This window comes from Clinocottus analis, unplaced genomic scaffold (genome assembly GCF_023055335.1).
Source record: "Clinocottus analis isolate CAN_PGR_092001 unplaced genomic scaffold, fCliAna1.0.p SCAF_8, whole genome shotgun sequence".
NCBI classification, from domain to species: domain Eukaryota; kingdom Metazoa; phylum Chordata; class Actinopteri; order Perciformes; family Cottidae; genus Clinocottus; species Clinocottus analis.
This window is the reverse complement of record NW_027176240.1, coordinates 17,544,990-17,561,993: the sequence shown is the minus strand read 5'-3', so window position 1 is coordinate 17,561,993 and position 17,004 is coordinate 17,544,990. Positions and strand designations below refer to the sequence as shown.

Sequence of the window (17,004 nt, the reverse complement as noted above, 5' to 3'; positions counted from 1 at the left end):
AATTAATATATATTTTTTTCATCTGAATAAACTTACTTAGAAAATATCAGTTTCTCTCCTAATATATTTCAAAATTGAGGTATTGCAAAAGATCTTCTCGGTCAGAAAGCACGCTTTGTCGTCTTCTCTTTTTTTTTGTCTTAACAAAAGAACTGCTGACCGTCAAACTGTTCCGATACAAAGAGTAGTGCATAACAAATATCCATCATAGAGAAGGAACAAACATAGAAAAGCTATCTGGGTGGGGGAAAGAAATGTCAAAAAATCACCCAGAATTCACTTTCATAGGGATACTTATTACTTATGGTTAGCTTCTTTTTTCCTTTTTTTTTGACAGTAAAAAAAAAAAAAAAAGTATCTTCAGCTTAAGTTTCAATTACTTTTCCTTGGACAACAAAAACATTTATCCTAAAGCCAAAAAAACAAAACAGTTTGCGACTAAAACGAGAAAGGGACTGCAGGGGCCAGCACAGATTAAAAAAAACAAAAAAAAAAGGGAGGGAGGGGGGAGACAGCACATAAACTTGATGTCGGATCCCGTTTGGGTTGTCCACAAAACTTCTAAAACCAGTGTAACGTGGCCAAACCCCCACCCCGAACCTCTCGCCGCCCTGTCTTCAGCAGCCAATGCGTTTCTAAGTTCCTTTTGCACCGTAACTGTTTTGATTCAAACTAAAAAGGTAAAGATGTCCACCATTTTGTATTTAGCAGGTACATTACTTCAAGCTTTGCAGGAGAAAAAAAAAATCTGGATAAATATTTTAACCCCAGTTTGCACATGTGGCAACGTCATCAACTCCCGCCCCTCCCCCCTCCCTCCCCTCCCTCACACACACACACACACACACACACACCTCAGCCATGTAGTGAGAGCACGTGCAGAGCTCAGTTTATCAACCTCCAGTAGCTTCAACGTTTTTTTTTTGTTTGCTTTTTTTAAAATCCCACCCGCCCCAACTGTCCCTCCCACTTGCCCTATTTTCCCCTCATCGTAAATCAAACGCACCTTCTGGCGCCTCCTACAGGTGGCGGTGGCGGTTTCGCTCTGCGTGTCCGGCGGTTCTTGTTTCAAGGTCGAACACGTGAGTTCTTTGGTTGCGTTCGGAGACGTAAACATGCGCTTTTTTTCCTCTCTTTTTTTTTTTTGTCGACGGTGGAAAAACAAAAATCAAAGACCTCGATTCTCAGTTCAAGCTCACATTGTCGCGCCTTCTCTCCGGATCAGACGCCGCGTTGGCCTGTGTTTGTTTGTGTGCGTAAGAAAGACAGCCGTCCGTGTGTTCGTATGTGTGTGTTTGTGTGTCGATAGGCCTCCGTGTATTCTGGTGCAAGTGTGTGTACGAGAGAACATATATACGTGTGCATACACTAGTTATGAAGTTTCACAGGACTTCTATGTCGGACACTGACGACAGTTAAAGCGAATCACAGTTCTAGGCATACTCAGACCCAACTACGTACGGTATAAAAAATTGCACAATTATATCGACAATCACTGCAAAAAAGTACTTCACCTATCATAGACAGTTGTAAATGGTAATCCTACATTTGATTTGTGATTATTAAGGTTGTTTGTTTTTGTTTGTTCCCTCCCCCCCGCCCCGCTCTGTCGTTTCGGCGACTCGGAGCCGCCATTGATACCCCCCCCCCCCCGCGCCTCCACCCCCGCCCCCACCCCCCCGGCCCTTTTTCTGTCCAGTCTCGTGCGGGTCGAACGTACCCTGCGTCCGCAACGTGTTGTGCAAACATGGGCAGAATCCGAAAAGTAGACGTGATACTGAAAAGTCTATTGCATGCAGCAACCTGATTGAAATAAACATGCAAACAAGGGGGGCGAACCAACCCGCCACCCGACCCCCCCACAAAAGGTAACCATCGTTGTCCCACCGCGATGGCTCGGCAATCTACAACAGCAGGTGCTTCTCTTGATCTGTTATTTTACACCCCCCGCCTGAATAAAGTACTTGTGGTATTAATTCATACCACGGATTTAGCAGCAAAGCTATTGCAGCATTACATTTACATCAAACCAAAAAAAAAAAAAGGTTATTATAAAAATAAAAGACCTAGAAACCAAAAGCAAACTGATCTGATTGCGCAAATGAGGTATTAATATTTTCAGAGTCAGAATTGAGAGCGAGTATAGCTGTGGTATTGGTACTCCAGGCGACACGGGGCCCACACTACTGGACAGCCGGTGAGTCCTGCTACATCTTATGCCGCCTGTTGAGCTCGTCTGTATGCATTCGTTTCGTTTGCCTTTGGTAAATTAGTTTTTTTTTTCCTAGTAGGGGCAATATAACTACAGCTTTTGAAAATAAGTGCATGCTCCTTTTACATAAAATGTTTAATTATCTATGTATGTATAGATAGGTACAAAACAAAAAAAATATATATACTTTTTAAATATTTGTATGGCCCCACCTCTGTCTCAGTGAGGAGGGGGTCCAACAGGACGTACCACACCACCCAGTCAACAGAACAGGGGAACTGAAAGTAGCCGGGTGTCTAGCATACTATCCCGAGTGTGTGTGAGATTTTTGTGCCAAAGTGCAACTTCTAAGCTGATAGACTTTTCGCATTTCATTCCTCCCCCGCCCCCCCCCCACAATGCTTCTCCGGAGGGGAGCGGTCGAACACAAGTTCAGAGCCGTGTGGTATGAAGAGAGTCCCGTGTGTTTGACGGTATCCTTTTTGCTTTTGCTTTTTCATGAGGTGTTTCGCGGGGAGCAGGGTGGAGTAGCTGGGGCTGCGGATGGGGGGAGGTTCCAGCTCTGTCCCAGCATGTAGGGGAGGAGGGGTGGGTGGGATGGGTGGGGCGGAGAATGGAGGAGATGAGGGAGGGTTTCTAAGGGTCGGGTGTGGGGTTTTTTCGCCAGGGAGCAGGGCGGAGTTGTCGACCCCTCCCCCCCCCCCTGCTCAGCTCCAGCGGAAGGACACGTGTCGCGGGCGGTCGCCGCCCTCCTTTACCAGTGGCTTGTGAAACTCCCGGCCAGCCCGCGAGTGGATGCTGGCCCAGCAGTACTCGCAGTAGTACTGCAGGCAGGTGACGTTGGCACAGAAGAAGGGGGCGAACTTCCCCCCGCAGCGAGCCCCCTGGCACTCGTCGCACATCTGGTCGTCAAGGACGTACGGCTTCACCTCCACCTGGAAAGAAAGGGGGAGCGGGAGACGAGGCGCTGAGTTTAGTCACTCACAGACAGACTGGTGTCATCTTTATACGCCCGACCAACACGAACAGGACGCCAGCGTGTCAAATTAACCGCCACTGTGATCGCTGTGCAATACTTCCTTACAGCCAAGGTCCGCAAACCTCACCCCGCTTCAACTCCCATGCAAGGCAATCCTCTATTACAATTTTCTAAAACGGAACCAGGCAGGTATCTTTCCGTCCACCAGCAAAACGAGTTTGACAGCTATACCAGGAGATTGAGAAATGAGAGCTCAGTCGCCATGGAGACAGCTCCAGCGCACGAACAGGCAGGGGTGGACGCTAACCTTGTTATAGCACGGCCACAAAATGAAAGGTTATTAAATCCTCCAACGGCAGACGACCGTCTCCTCTCAGCTAAACTTCTTAATCAGCTGCAGTGCAAGTCTCTCCGTCGCTGGATACTGCCGAGTGGAACCATCGAGGTCGCACATGCCATTAAAAAAAAGAAGCACAATATGAACCCGGCAGATGTTGAGCTGACAGAGGATAACGAGGAGGGTGCGGAACAAGACATGGTCCCTTTCTCATATGGATATAAATAGATATTGATCCAGTCAATGAGCTTGTGGATGGCTTCAATTCTAAAAGTTGAAAATGTTATCGATGCCATTGCACCCACAAAGGTGAAGGTTGTCTCGGGTAAGAAAAGATCCCATTGGAGAAATGCCACGCTGGTCCGAATAGAGAAAAGAGTGACGGTAAGCTGAGCGCAAGTGGCAAAAAAATAATCTCTCGGTTCACTGTGGTATTGATGAAGAGAGACTTCAAAATTATAATTAGAAACTCAGAAATGCAAGGCAGTAACCAAAAACAGTAGCAATACTGTTTTTGCACCTTATTTGCTACCGTGGACAGGCTAACAAACCCTCCGGTAACTGCTACGCTCCACCTGGGAATGCAAACAATTTGCCACCTATTTTGCTGACCAAATTCAGACAATTAGACAAGCCGTTGGTGGCTCCACACCAACCGCAGGATGTGTGTTGTCCCCATCTTTAAATAGCATCCATTCAAATATTATGACACAATTTTATTCAATTAATTTCTACCAACACACTTTTTCTAAAACATTTCACCCTGCATGACCACTGATCTTTTACAGATTGTAAACACATCCCGTCTCTCGGGTGTTTTCCCACAAGCCCTGAAAACTGCAGTTATTAAACCACTTCTAAGGAAGGCTAGTTTAGACCCCGAAATTCTGAAAAAAAATATAGGCCAATATCAAATCTCCCATTTTTAAGTAAAAAATAATGGAAGAAGTGGTTTTTCAACAGCTGAACAACTTCTTGGCCGAAAATAACAGTTTTGATGTCTTCCAGTCGGGCTTTCGTCAGCACCACAGTACTGAAACTGCTCTTGTTAAGGTTTTTAACGACATCCACTTAAACACAGACAGTGGCAGAACTTCAGTCTTCGTGTTACTGGATCTCAGTGCTGCATTCGACACGGTCGATCGTGACTTACTACTACACAGACTGAAAGTCTGGGTAGGACTCTCTGGCGCAGCACTTAACTGGTTTGAATCCTAGTTAAAGGACCGACAATACTTTGTGTCAGTAGCTAATTACACATCAGAGCTGACTAGGATGACATGTGGTGTTCCCCAAGGCTCAATACTGGGGCCTCCTATGTTCAACATCTAGATGCTTCCACTGGCTCACATTAAAATTTTTATAATTTTGCAGATTACACACACATCTACATAACTATATCACCAGGGGACTATAATCCCATACAAGGGCTGGCTAAATGCAATAAAGAAATCAAAGTCTGGATGTGCCAGAATTTTCTTTAATTAAATAGAGATAAAACAGAAGTTATTGTTTTTGGTTAGAGGATTTATGTCTCAACAGGATTTGGAAAAACTTGTCCATGCATTTATCTTCAGTAGACTTGACTACTGTAACGGTGTGTTCACAGGCCTCTGTAAAAAGTTAATCAGAAAGCTGCAGCTGATACAGAACGCTGCAGCTCGAGTTCTCACTAAGACCAGGAAAGTGGATCACATCACTCCAGTTCTGAGGTTTTTGCACTGGCTTCCTGTCAAACAACGAATTGACTATAAAATCCTGCTGCTGGTTTATAAAGCACTGAATGGTTCAGGGTGTTTGTTTGTGATCTGCTGCTACCTGATGAACCATCCTGACCGTCTGGTTCTGGTCTACTTTCTGTTCCAAGAGTCAGAACTAAACATGGGGAGGCAGCGTTCAGCTTTTCTGCTCCACATATCTGGAACAAGGTCCCTGCAAGCTGCAGGTCTGCTGAGAATTGAACGGGCGACTGTGGCCAAGTGGTGAGCAGGATCGTCTTTCAATCAGAGGATTGGCAGTTCAATCCCCGGTCGACGCAAGCCCATGTCGATGAGCAAGACACTTAACCCTAAATTGCTCCCGTAGCTGCGCCTACGGAGTATGAATGTGTACGAATGGTTGATGATACTGATGTGGCACCTTGCATGGTGGCTCCTCCCATCAGTGTGTGAATGGGTGAATGATGTCATGTAGTGTTAAAGCGCTTTGACTGGTCGGAAGAATAGAAAAGTGCTATACAAGTACAGGTCCATTTACTATTACCAATTGCTGCATCTCACTACTAATTTCATTTCTTAATCTGCACTGCAACTTTTATTCATTGTATTTTTTGACTGTTTTAATGTTTTCTCGACTGTTTCTAAATCTGCATCATGTTTTACTTTTAATGGTTTTACGTGAAGCACTTTGAATCGCCTTGTTGTTGAAATGTCTTGCCTTTAAAAAGTGTCTTTTACCAAACCTTTTGCTGCCTTCATGAATGTTCTTTAACTTGTTATGAGCACTTTTTGTGTTGCCAGTCATAACAAATACACCCTAAACTCCCACTGCAGATCGATGCTGATTGCCGAGGTGGGGTGGACTGCCCTGCCCGGCGGAGGCTCGGCTTCCTGGCTGACAACCAGTCTCTCTTGGTCGCGATCTGCACCCGCTGCAAATTGGCCAGCGTGCCCAAAATAACCAGTCTGCACAGCACAGCCCCCGAGTGGATATACATGTATAGGGAGCTACTATAATTAAACTAACCCTATGTGTCTGCAACTTGAAACATCTGTCAGGACTCAGGCAGCCAAAAGGCCGCAGTGATTGCACAGCCGGGCCCCGGCTTTCCGTTATTGCGGTCTGTGCCGAGCCCGAAAAGCCGACTGTAATGAAAAGCTCTGGTACGCGGGAGAGCAGCTCTTCACGTAGGAATAACTGGGGGAAAAAAACCTCGGCTGCGGCGGAGAGACGACGCTTTTTCCTCAGAGGACGGATGTTGTGAGGGGGAAGTGCGTGAACTCGCTCACCCTTTTGTCGATGTCATTGTGCTGCAGCTGAACGAAGCGAGCGCTGATGGCGGCGATGTAGCTCTGCTGATTGGAGAAGGCAACGCGGCCGGCTCCCTTCGGGTATTTCAGCTCGGGGTCAGTGTCGATGCCGGCATAGCAGACGCCTCCGTACAGCCGGTCCATGATCATAGCCAGCTCCACTGGGGGAGAAGAAAAAAGACCAGGGAGAGAGGTGATTAGTTCTGAGTTTTGTGTGAGCTAAAGACCCTTTTAGCATCCCCCGCCGCCCCTTCAAATCGGAAGCCTTTAAAACTAAGCAAGAGCTTTAACTTTTGTGATTGACACCGTTATTAAGTGATGCGAAGATCTGACCCTACTGCACTATTCATCAGGGCAGCCGTCTCAAACTGCCGGTATAATTAGTAGGGGTCACATTGCGGAGCAGCCAGTGATGTTTATCCCAAGAACAGAAAGCCGGAGCCTTCCATTACGCCATGAATTCTTAACATGACGACCGCTTGGCCCGCTTCCTGGAAACCCAAGTAGAGGATTGCTTTCTCACAGGGAGAACTTTCATTATAGCCGTCGGCCTCTTTGCCTCTTGCCAGCCGACGTTTCGTAGCCAATTTAGAGACTTTTGGGGTGGGAGGAGGAATCCCCATTGCAATTTCGTAAGTTACCTGCACGCAGGGGCCGCGGCACGCCCCCGACAAAGATGGTCTTGCGGGGGTCCAGGGGCTGGGAGCCGTCCATGACAAAGTCACTATCGCTCAGGTTCCAGGGACGGATCTGGACCTGCGTGACAAATAGGGAAATGGTGTGGCATATTAGAAGGCAGTGTGTGGTTGTTTTTTGACGTGCGGGCAGCTTGGCTTACTGGATGCCGATGTCGTTCCAAAGTTAAGTCCACTGCATTTTATTCCGGACTATTGGATGAATTTCCATTGCACAAAAATCCAGGGTCCCCAGAGGATGAATCCTAATGTTCTCATGCTAACTTGTATATGTTTTGTGTCTGTCCACTGACTCAACATACAAAGACACATAAAACTACTACTCGTACTTCTACTACGTAAATGTTCTTACCGGTTTATCTTTGATGGTGGGGCTGGATACACACAGGTAGAGCTTGCCGTCCTCCTCGATGCAGGCATCGATCAAGGCCTGAACAGAAGTCTCTTCCTGGAAGAGCAGGAAGGCGTAACCTGGGGAGGAGAACAAAGGGTGATTTTACAGAAAAAGAAAAAAATGGATATATATATAAAAAACATACCCGTGTGACCATGTTGCTTTGAACTTTGTCCTCTGGGCAACAATTCGTGAACATGCGAGTACTCCCCGCCCCACATCGTGTAAGTCGCAATCCCATGACTGAGCCTCCGTAATATTATTTGTATGTGTAATCATTCACAGTTCCAGACGTTTTTGCCTCCACGCCGGCAGACGGCTTCGTGGCCCCCTCCTCACTGTCTCTCCTCACTCCGACTTCACAAGGCGCTCTCCAGCAGGCACCTCGCAGTTGGCGCTGCCGCAGATTAAAATGGCAAAAAGAGTACTCCACTTCTAAAAAAGAACCATGCAAAAATCGATCCACCCCTGCATATCTGCCCTCGAGAGTGGGCCCAGGTAGGGAGAGTTTGGTGATGTCTTTACGAGGCAGAGAGCAATTCAGACATTCACTCTGTACTATTGAATTATTTAGCATGGAGAGCAGAGACCTTATTCAAGGTCAGAGCTATTAACCCGTTTCAGGAGGGGGGAAAAGAGGGTACATTCATCACACAATGCCGCAGGGGTCGGGTGAGCGAAGGGGGATCTTATATACACCGAGAAAGGACCAAGACCTACATTTTGACAACCAAATCTAATTAAAACCAAACACTTGGCCGAAAGGGACAAAAGGCAAATATATTTGTGCAACACTGAATAAGCAGCAGCTATTGGTGCACACAGGCTTCTTTCAATAGGCTGTAAATCATGGGTGCATTGCACTGGTAAGGTCAGCAGAAGCCCTGCACCACCTGTGGCACCCATGAGTCAGGGGAATATGAGCTGCTGTCTGAGCGGACCAAGTGGGGCTGGTAGATACCACAAGTGGATGTGGTCTCGCACACAGGCCACAAACTCAGATTCACTTCTGCGGACAAATGCACACGAGCGCAAAGAGGAATGTGCAACTGTCATGTTTCAATTTTGGGTGAAAGGAGAGTGACAAAAAAAAACAGTCAACTGTGGTATGTGCATACGTCTGACGAGTTTGTATCAGGGTAGAAGGAGGGAGGAAGGTTGGGAGTATGTGCTGATGGGGGTTTGAAGAAAAGGCAGGACAAATAATAAACAGGCACATGTGTGCGCGTGTGCATGCCGATGCATGAGACACGACCCACGTCCCTCACGGTGACGTGACGTGCGTCTTTCAGACATTTGCGTCTCCTGTGCGGCATATCAAGAGTCAGTGTTACGACCTGGTGACTTCGAAGTGTAATCGAACCATGCACGGGCACAGATCAGTGGACACACGTGAAACAGGAAACGTCATTGAGTTCGAGCTTAAACTTTCAGTCCATTGGATAGTGGATGAAATTGATTGTTTGCTCACACACTGGTTCCAGCCTCTCTAAATGTGCTAATGTGATGCTTTTCTTGGCCATGTATGATGGTAAACTACCGATCATTGTTGGCTTTAGCTCTTAAATAAGTACATCAAGTGCCACAAATAGCTAATTGAACTCGGATTGCCGAGAACAGCAAATTAGAAACAAATATCCGCCTTTCCGTACCTCAAGCGTGTGCTCTGCTTGAACCGCACATGCACTGCTCTGCAATGAATATCAATTTTTTTTTAAGGAGTGCCAACATAAATAAGAAAAAAAAGTATATTTACAGTGTGAAAAAAAAGAAACATCACCGTAATTACCTCATTTAATAGGCTACTAAGTGCCTCACAAGGTCCCCATGGTCATTTAATGTGCCAACAACAGAAATAAAAAGGCACTAGAATAATGGCAACAATGAGTGAGAGAGAGAAAAGGCAGCGAGTATGGAAGGGCAGGTCTGTGTGTCCTCAAGAGGACTGATGAGGTGGTGGCAACGCAGACGCCATTATTATACGCGTGTCCCTTTTGGATTAACATCAGATTGTGCTCTGTGCTAAAACGTTAGCACACACACTGTCGATTGTTCGCTGCTCGTGTTATGCAAAGTAACCACACAGGCTCCTAATTAAAAGTTTTTAGCCGTTGTTATCATCAGCCTTGTAGAGTCAAGTAACCTCGGCGGGGCTGAAATGTTTTCTCTAATGACGAGCTGGGCCATCGTGGGCAAGCATAAAATATTCACAATGCCAAACTAAATGCAATCAGCTGCTTTAAGTGACCCACTTAATCTCTAGTCTTCCTGCAGAGCCAACTCCCCTCTGGGCCAGCTGCAAAATACACACACACACACACACACACAGAGGATTTTGTGCATTGTCATCAATCTCAGTGTGTCGCGTCATCACCGACATAAGACCCCTGGCTCTGTGTCGCTGGGTTATATAAACAAGGGTTTGTCATTGGGCGAAATTGGGCGGTTTAGCACTGACAACAGTAGAGAGAAAAAAAAAAAAACTGCAGTCTTGCACAGACAAAAAAAAAACAGCATGAAAAGGCAAAGCTAGCCAGCAGCGCATGCTGTCTGAAGGAGGGAACAACGTGTTCCATGACCCAGGGCAGAGAGAGAGAGAGAGAGAGAGAGAGAGAGAGAGAGAGAGAGAGAGAGAGAGAGAGGAGAAAGGAGGGTGAGACAAATGGAAAAAGAGGGGAGAAAAATGAGAGAAGGTAGGCAGAGGAAGAGCGCCATACTGTACAGATAGAGTTTGAAAATGCCCAGAAGACGCCTTACTTTGAGGCTAACTCTATATCTTTAATAAAAAATCGATGTTATTGGGCCACTGTGGTGGGCATCTGGCATGACTGCATTAGAGTTCAATTTTGGACAACATGACGTCATCGATCATTCTTTATTTTTGTCCCGTCATGATGAACAGCCCAAAGGACCGCGGACGCTTAACGCGGGCGGTGTGCACGTAGTAGAACGAACATGGCCCAAATTCCACTGGGCTGTAATGTCGCTTCAATGCTCTCATATTTAGTCTGTATGGTGGCTGAGGATCTGTCTTTTTTCCATCTGCCTTGCGCAGTGCAGGGGCTTACACCACGGGAGGAAAGTGCAGATCTGCAGTGGCTCGTGCCTGAGATTTATAGGGCTTTGCTTCTGAGCTCCCAGCGCTGTCCGGGGAGGATGGGAAAACGTACACCCGCAGCATTTTCCAGCCAAAGAGCGCAGTTAACAGACAAACAGTAGGCAAAGTGCCTTGCAGGTTACGCAGGCAAACTGGTGACCTCATGCAGGACTGTGTCTTTTCTGTAACGGGGGCCAGCAGTTTAACTCATGACAGAAAGTGTGACCTCAACAGCAATCTGAGGACTGTTTGTCAAATTTCCGTGAAAACTTGCAAAAGCTATTGCTCCCTAGAAACAACATGAGGCTTGTCTTAAAGTAGTAATAGAATAGTTTGACATTTTGTGGATATACACTTATATATAAGAATTAGAAAAGACAATTTGCTTTCGTAGGTTCAATATGAAGCCAGTTAGCTTAGCAAAGCATAAGGACTGGAAACAGGTGAAAATAAATAGCCTGACTAGCTGAAAAACAACATTTGGCTAACAGTTCTTCGAAAGCTCACTCAATCTTAGTGGCTAGCTTAGTGGCTAACTTTGTACTAAGCCAACTAGCTGCTGTATGGCAGCTCCATATTTTACAATACATACACAATAGTGGTATTGATCCTGTGAATGAAGTGAAATGTTTCCTTTGAAGGTGCAGGTAGGACTTAGTGGCATCTATTGGCGAGGTGGCAGATTGCAACTAACTGAAACTTCTCCTGCGGGCCAAATGTGTCAGAAAACTTTGGCCAATAGACACCACTAAATGCTACTAACTTTGCCTTAAATGGAATGGTACGACATTAAGGGCATAACTTATTCACTCTCTTGTCAAGAGTGAGAAGAGATGCGTTCAATATGAAGCCAGCTGGCTTAGCGTAGCATTAAGACTGGGAACAGGGGGAGACAACAAGCCCGGCTCTGTTTACAGGTAACAACATCTGCCGAACAGTTCCTCTAAAGCTCACTGATTAACACGTTATAGCGAGCTAAGCTAATTTCCTTCTGACGGTAGCTTATTCCCTGTACCAACACAAGAGTGGTAACGATCCTTTCAGCTAACTCGCGCAATATGGGGAATACGTGTCAAATGATCCCTTTAAGTGCTTTCCACATCATGCAATTCAACTACAACGTGTCAAGAGTTCAAAGCAACTTCCAGAAAAATGCTCTCAAGTAACTTTGGAGTTATGAAGCCAGATGGTCTCACTGCTCTAAGAATATACCGATGAGTGAAAGTAATGCATCGCTACCTGTCTGGTGCTAGCCGATACTTGGCTTCATCCAAGCACTACATTGCTATCCTATTCTCTCCATTACCTCATCCACTAGAGGTTGTGTCGGCGTTGCTGAAATCCAATTCACAATGACTCAATAAACGAAGCGAGCACGGTCACAATGTGCACCTCTCAGGTTTTAACAGCGGCATTGAAATCCAGGCTTATCTCTTTTACACTCTTGCATGTAAATGCAAATTTATTTCGTAGAGGTGACGAGGACACAGGCGCGTTTGGTCCCCAGTGATTGATAAATAAATAAGCCACTCGCCGTCAAGAGAAACATGGGAGCAAAGAAGCGGGCAAAAACTACAAAAAGGAGGTTTCAGGGAAAGCATAAGATGAAGCCGGAGAGAGAGATACAAATCTGCATGGGGCTGTAACTCTGCCACAAAATACTGACAGCAGAACAAGAAGTATAAGACGTGTTGCAGGATGGATGGAAGGAGACGCAAACATCTGCTCTTCTAAAAACACTCCCCGAGGCGTTGAAGAGCATTCAGTAACAGAGCAGAAGGATGTCACGAATCTTCTTGAATCGGTCACTCATTGGAAATAATCCCTGCACGAGAGTGAAAGGATACATCGAGGCCGGAGTGAAGCAGTCAGATGTGATTGCGGCCACTGCAGAACTTTTCCGCTGTCACTATTTGAACCTTTGCTGCGTCATTGTTACAAAGGATAATGACTGGTTGGGGTCAAAAGCAATCTTCAGTCGTAACCTTCCAAAGGCCATCAACCATGTCTGACACAATGTTATTACAGCATGAAGTGGGCATTAGCTTTTGTAGCAGTTTATAGCTCCCAGGGTCTGGCGTACTGACAGCGTCACCACCCCCTCCTCTCTCTCTCTGTCCCCAATCACAGACAGAAATAGCGCCGTCACATTTCAAGCTCATTGGCAACAACAGAGGGTGTGAGCGACAGCAGAGCTTGTTGTCTGAAAAAAATAAGCAGCATTAAATCGGGGTGCACCTTATCAAATTGTTCACTGGTATAATTAAAGCAGCGGTAAGTTATTATTATCATCATACATTATATTGTATAATCTTCTCATGAATGTTCAAAGGGAAACGTGTTGACAAGCTGGTGCCTGTTTACATATTCAGCAGACACAGAGTAGCATCAGCATCTACTTGGGGTTGTGTTTCTTGCCACGAGTACATTGTTGTTTTAGCTCGGTTTTGGTCTCCACCATATCCTCAGGGCAAAGTCTAGCTTTTCAGCAATCCAATGCTCTACTGTGCTGCTTGGGGGTAGACTACAGTAAGTTCACCAGAGCTTTTACGCTGAAAGAGAGTGAACCAACCCATTCAAGAGTGAGGCCTGAAAAAACACTTGAAAAACTCTTGACACAGACACATAAAAGTTGCAGACAATGTAATTAAGCAGGCAATCTGAATATAATAATAGGGGTGACGGTACAAACTCTGCAGCATTGAGCAAAGTTAGTTAATCTCCGTTCCCACTTCCTCTCTAAGTCGCCGGTTATCTTTCCATGTGCTGAATGAGTCCTCGCCTGCCCCAAGTAGTCGGACTAAGCTCACAATATGAGTCATCCCCCTAACCAAAACACTTTCGTAACTGCACACAGACATGTCTACTGTGAAGCAGGATAGAAAGTGGCAACCATCTTGCAATCGATTGAGCTCAAAAGGACGTTTTACGCGGGGAGAGGCCGATGACCTGTTGATCAAATCCCTTCCCCCCCCCTCATCTGTAGATCAGCCGTCACAGAGTTTGAACGGCGGTTGGACACACTCACAAACACACATGCAGATGTGCACTTGCTCTCGACCCTGAAGCTGTTAGTGCCAAGTACTCTGTCACCAGGCATCTGCCCAAGCTCCCTTGCCACTTATTATGGAAAGTGTGTTATAAACAGGATATTTTAGCAGGTTTAGGTGAGGGGAGGGTTCAATTTGAGTGTGAGATGACTTTTTCACAGATCACTAGTCCCACATGTCTCCGCCCCTTACATGGCGGCGTCTCATTCATTTATTCCCCTAAAAGGATGCTGCATTTTTGGCTTTGAATATTAGTAGAGTCAAGCTTATTCAAAATAATCCTCCCGAGCTAAAAAAAAAAAAAAAGGGATGTTGAAAAATGAGAGTGGGGGAGAAACTGGCAGAGATTTCCGTCGGCCTTCCAGATGCAACGTATTACCATCTGCCGATGGAATGTCAGTTATTTCGAGAGCGTCTTTAATAGATTTCCTAATATGACACGCAGCAGCTCCTGGACCAGAAGGGGTGATGTAGAGGCTTGGAAAAGGGTGCCGGTGCCTGCGATCACCTGCCGGAAAAAAAAAGGAACCCGAGAGGCTGCGCAGAACGGAGGAAAACAGTCATGCTCCTCACGTGATCATTCAAGCAAACAGCCCTTGGGTTGCAACTCTTGGTGGCCAGTTATGGGCTCGATATACAGTGCGTGTGTTTCTGGGAGATGACTACAGGGGGTCGCTAAGACAAACAGACACTGTCCATGCTTTCCCAGCACGAGCCACAGAATTCCGGGAAACATGATTCCTTGAAAAATTCTAAAAAGGCAACGCACCTGAGGTGATATTTATTGGTTCAGACTTTGATGTCAGGTGGGAAAATATTACAGATTATGTTGTGAGAAACTGTTACCTTTGGGTGGGAAGTAGGATTTGCTCTCAGCTTTGTGGGGCCAATCGACCACCAGATGCCCATAGCGGCGGAAACTGTTGGTGATTTCATCTGTGAAATTGACAAAAATAGAAGAAAAAAAGGTCACTTTCATGACATTATAAGATGCCATCATGTAATATGCATTAGACGGACTCCATGTAGAGCCACACTCGGCACTGAGCCAACCACGGGTTTCTATATTTTGCCATGTGTTCCTTCCTGCTGCAGTGGCAGCCACTGCATTAAACAGGAACACAGGTCAGGCACATCCAGTCTGCACTGGGCTGACGCGCGCTGTGGAAACTCATGAATTTTTCAACCGGCTAAGGGCACGTATTGTGCTTGCACCGCAGCGTAGACGCAGGTGAAAGTAAACATTTCACATTAACTCTCAACTTCTTTGCCGTGCAGTGGAGATTGTAAAAATATTTACAGGTCCATGGTGTAAGTAGTCACAGCCGTAACACCAAACATGTCAAGCGATTTAAAAAGATTCAGAGGGTTAAAACAAAATAAAGAACTTAAAAGCTAGATGGACATTTCTCTGAGGCGTGTAAAAGCAGAAGTTACAGTAATTTGTGACGTTTTCACTTTGACTGTCAAATGTCTGGGTTTTGGTTACTCGCTCGTGTTAAAGTTTCAAACTTTACAGCAAACCAAGTGATATATGGAAGCTATTTAAAATGTGTATAGCCAACAAGGACTGTCAAGGTTCCACAACATTTTCGGAAATACACTTATTCGCTTACTTCCTGACAGCTAGACAAGAATATCAATACCACTCTTATGTCTTTATAGTAAATTCAGCTGGTTAGCTTCAAAACAGACCCAAGCTTTAAAACAGATGTTTATTGTCGCTTAGTGTGTGAAATAGATAAAAACCCTTAACAAAGAGTGTCAAGGTGCCCTTAAGCAGGGCTCAAATACTTCAGTGTAACTGTTAGTGGCAAACAGCCAAATCCAAAGGCTGCACTGGGATACTTCCTGTGAATGTATTTGATATGATGTATCATACATAATACCTGCAGCAGGGAGGTGCTGAAAAGGAGCCGGAGGTTAAGTGGATGATAAAAGGGTCCTTTGTTTACCTTCGTCTATGTCAGGGGGGAGGCCTCCGACAAAGACCTTCCTGGAGTAGCGCTCCATCCTCTCGCCGTTCTGACAGCGTGTGGGTGAGTTCAGGCCCGGGGTCAAGGAGGGGTCACCGTGACCGTCATCGAGGAAACCGTCTTCAAAGGGGAAGAGACAGGAACGACCTGGGAGGAGTGGGGAAGAGATGGACACCAGGAAGAGAGATGGGGAGGAGGGAAGAGGAGACAGAGAAGTGTGAAGTAAAAACTTTTTAAAGGGAGGATATGAGAGATGAATTAATCACATCCGGGAACCATTACTGTAGCAGGATAAGTTTAAGATGTCTAGTGCTCAATATGCTGAACTGCAGCACATATTGAGAATGGAGGGAACTGCACATCACGCCTGTGGAAGTCTTAACAAAATATGTTCCCCGCCGGGAGGTTTCTGGAGTCCAAATGTAAAATGCTTGCTCAAAACTTTCTGTAGCAGGGTTGATAAATGTGTTTAGCAATTTTTTTTTTCCCCCACTGTAAGGAACATAGTGTACTTTCTGCTTAATGCATCTGTAACTGAAAGTATAACAGCAGCCCAGCGACCTTACAAACATCACACAGAAGCTTTCCTCTTTGCTGAGGAAAGACAGAATTAGTGGAAAGAAAATAAAAAAAGCATATCAAATCAGAGATGAGCCACATCGGAAGCACCCATCTTTGCCATTCAGATGATGAATCCTCTCTGAGTCAGCGTCATGAAACCCTCCAGATTCATTTTGGCAGCATGCAAGCTAGGTTTTGTGAGATTTGTTTGGTGAGATCTCTCTTGTGCCGAATCAGGTCGTATGTGTTTGTGTTTTCAGAACTGCATATTACAGACATTACAGGTAGAGCACAGACTCAGAATAGAGAGAAAACAAAAGTTAGCAACCAGATTATTTGGATTTTTTTTTCTCCTCTCGCCATCAAAAGATTCCCATATTTTGGGTGACCCTTGCCCCATGTTGATTCAAATGCACAAAGTGGAACACTGAGTGTCAAAATGATTACGACTTCATTCAATCTCAGCACAGACGATAGCAGATAGTGACCCCCCCACCAAGCCTCAGACACAGAGAGAGACAGAGAGACAGAGAGAGACAGAGAGACAGAGAGAGAGAGAGACAGACACACAGACAGACAGACAGACAGACAGACACTCGGGCGGCATGGCAAGCAGAACCCCAGAGAAAGTGCCACACGTTACCTCTTCTACGGCCATAGCTCCGGGCTGCTTG

General features: G+C 45.7%; 1 protein-coding gene across 4 annotated transcripts in view; it reads right to left on the bottom strand.

Moving 5' to 3' along the window:
- Positions 1 to 2,600: 2,600 nt before the first annotated feature.
- Positions 2,601 to 17,004, bottom strand: part of cpeb3 (cytoplasmic polyadenylation element binding protein 3) — a 32,795-nt gene continuing 18,391 nt past the window's right edge. For 2 of the 4 annotated variants that reach the window (XM_068567831.1, XM_068567834.1), the window contains exons 5-11: positions 16,974 to 16,997; positions 15,749 to 15,916; positions 14,640 to 14,729; positions 7,605 to 7,723; positions 7,199 to 7,313; positions 6,537 to 6,718; positions 2,601 to 3,147 (exon numbers count right to left, since the gene is read on the bottom strand). In XM_068567831.1, coding sequence (XP_068423932.1) covers positions 2,920 to 3,147; positions 6,537 to 6,718; positions 7,199 to 7,313; positions 7,605 to 7,723; positions 14,640 to 14,729; positions 15,749 to 15,916; positions 16,974 to 16,997 — 926 coding nt within the window. In that variant the 3' untranslated portion in view covers positions 2,601 to 2,919. The remainder of the gene's footprint in view (positions 3,148 to 6,536; positions 6,719 to 7,198; positions 7,314 to 7,604; positions 7,724 to 14,639; positions 14,730 to 15,748; positions 15,917 to 16,973; positions 16,998 to 17,004) is intronic. The other 2 variants (XM_068567833.1, XM_068567835.1) reach the window with 1 other exon arrangement.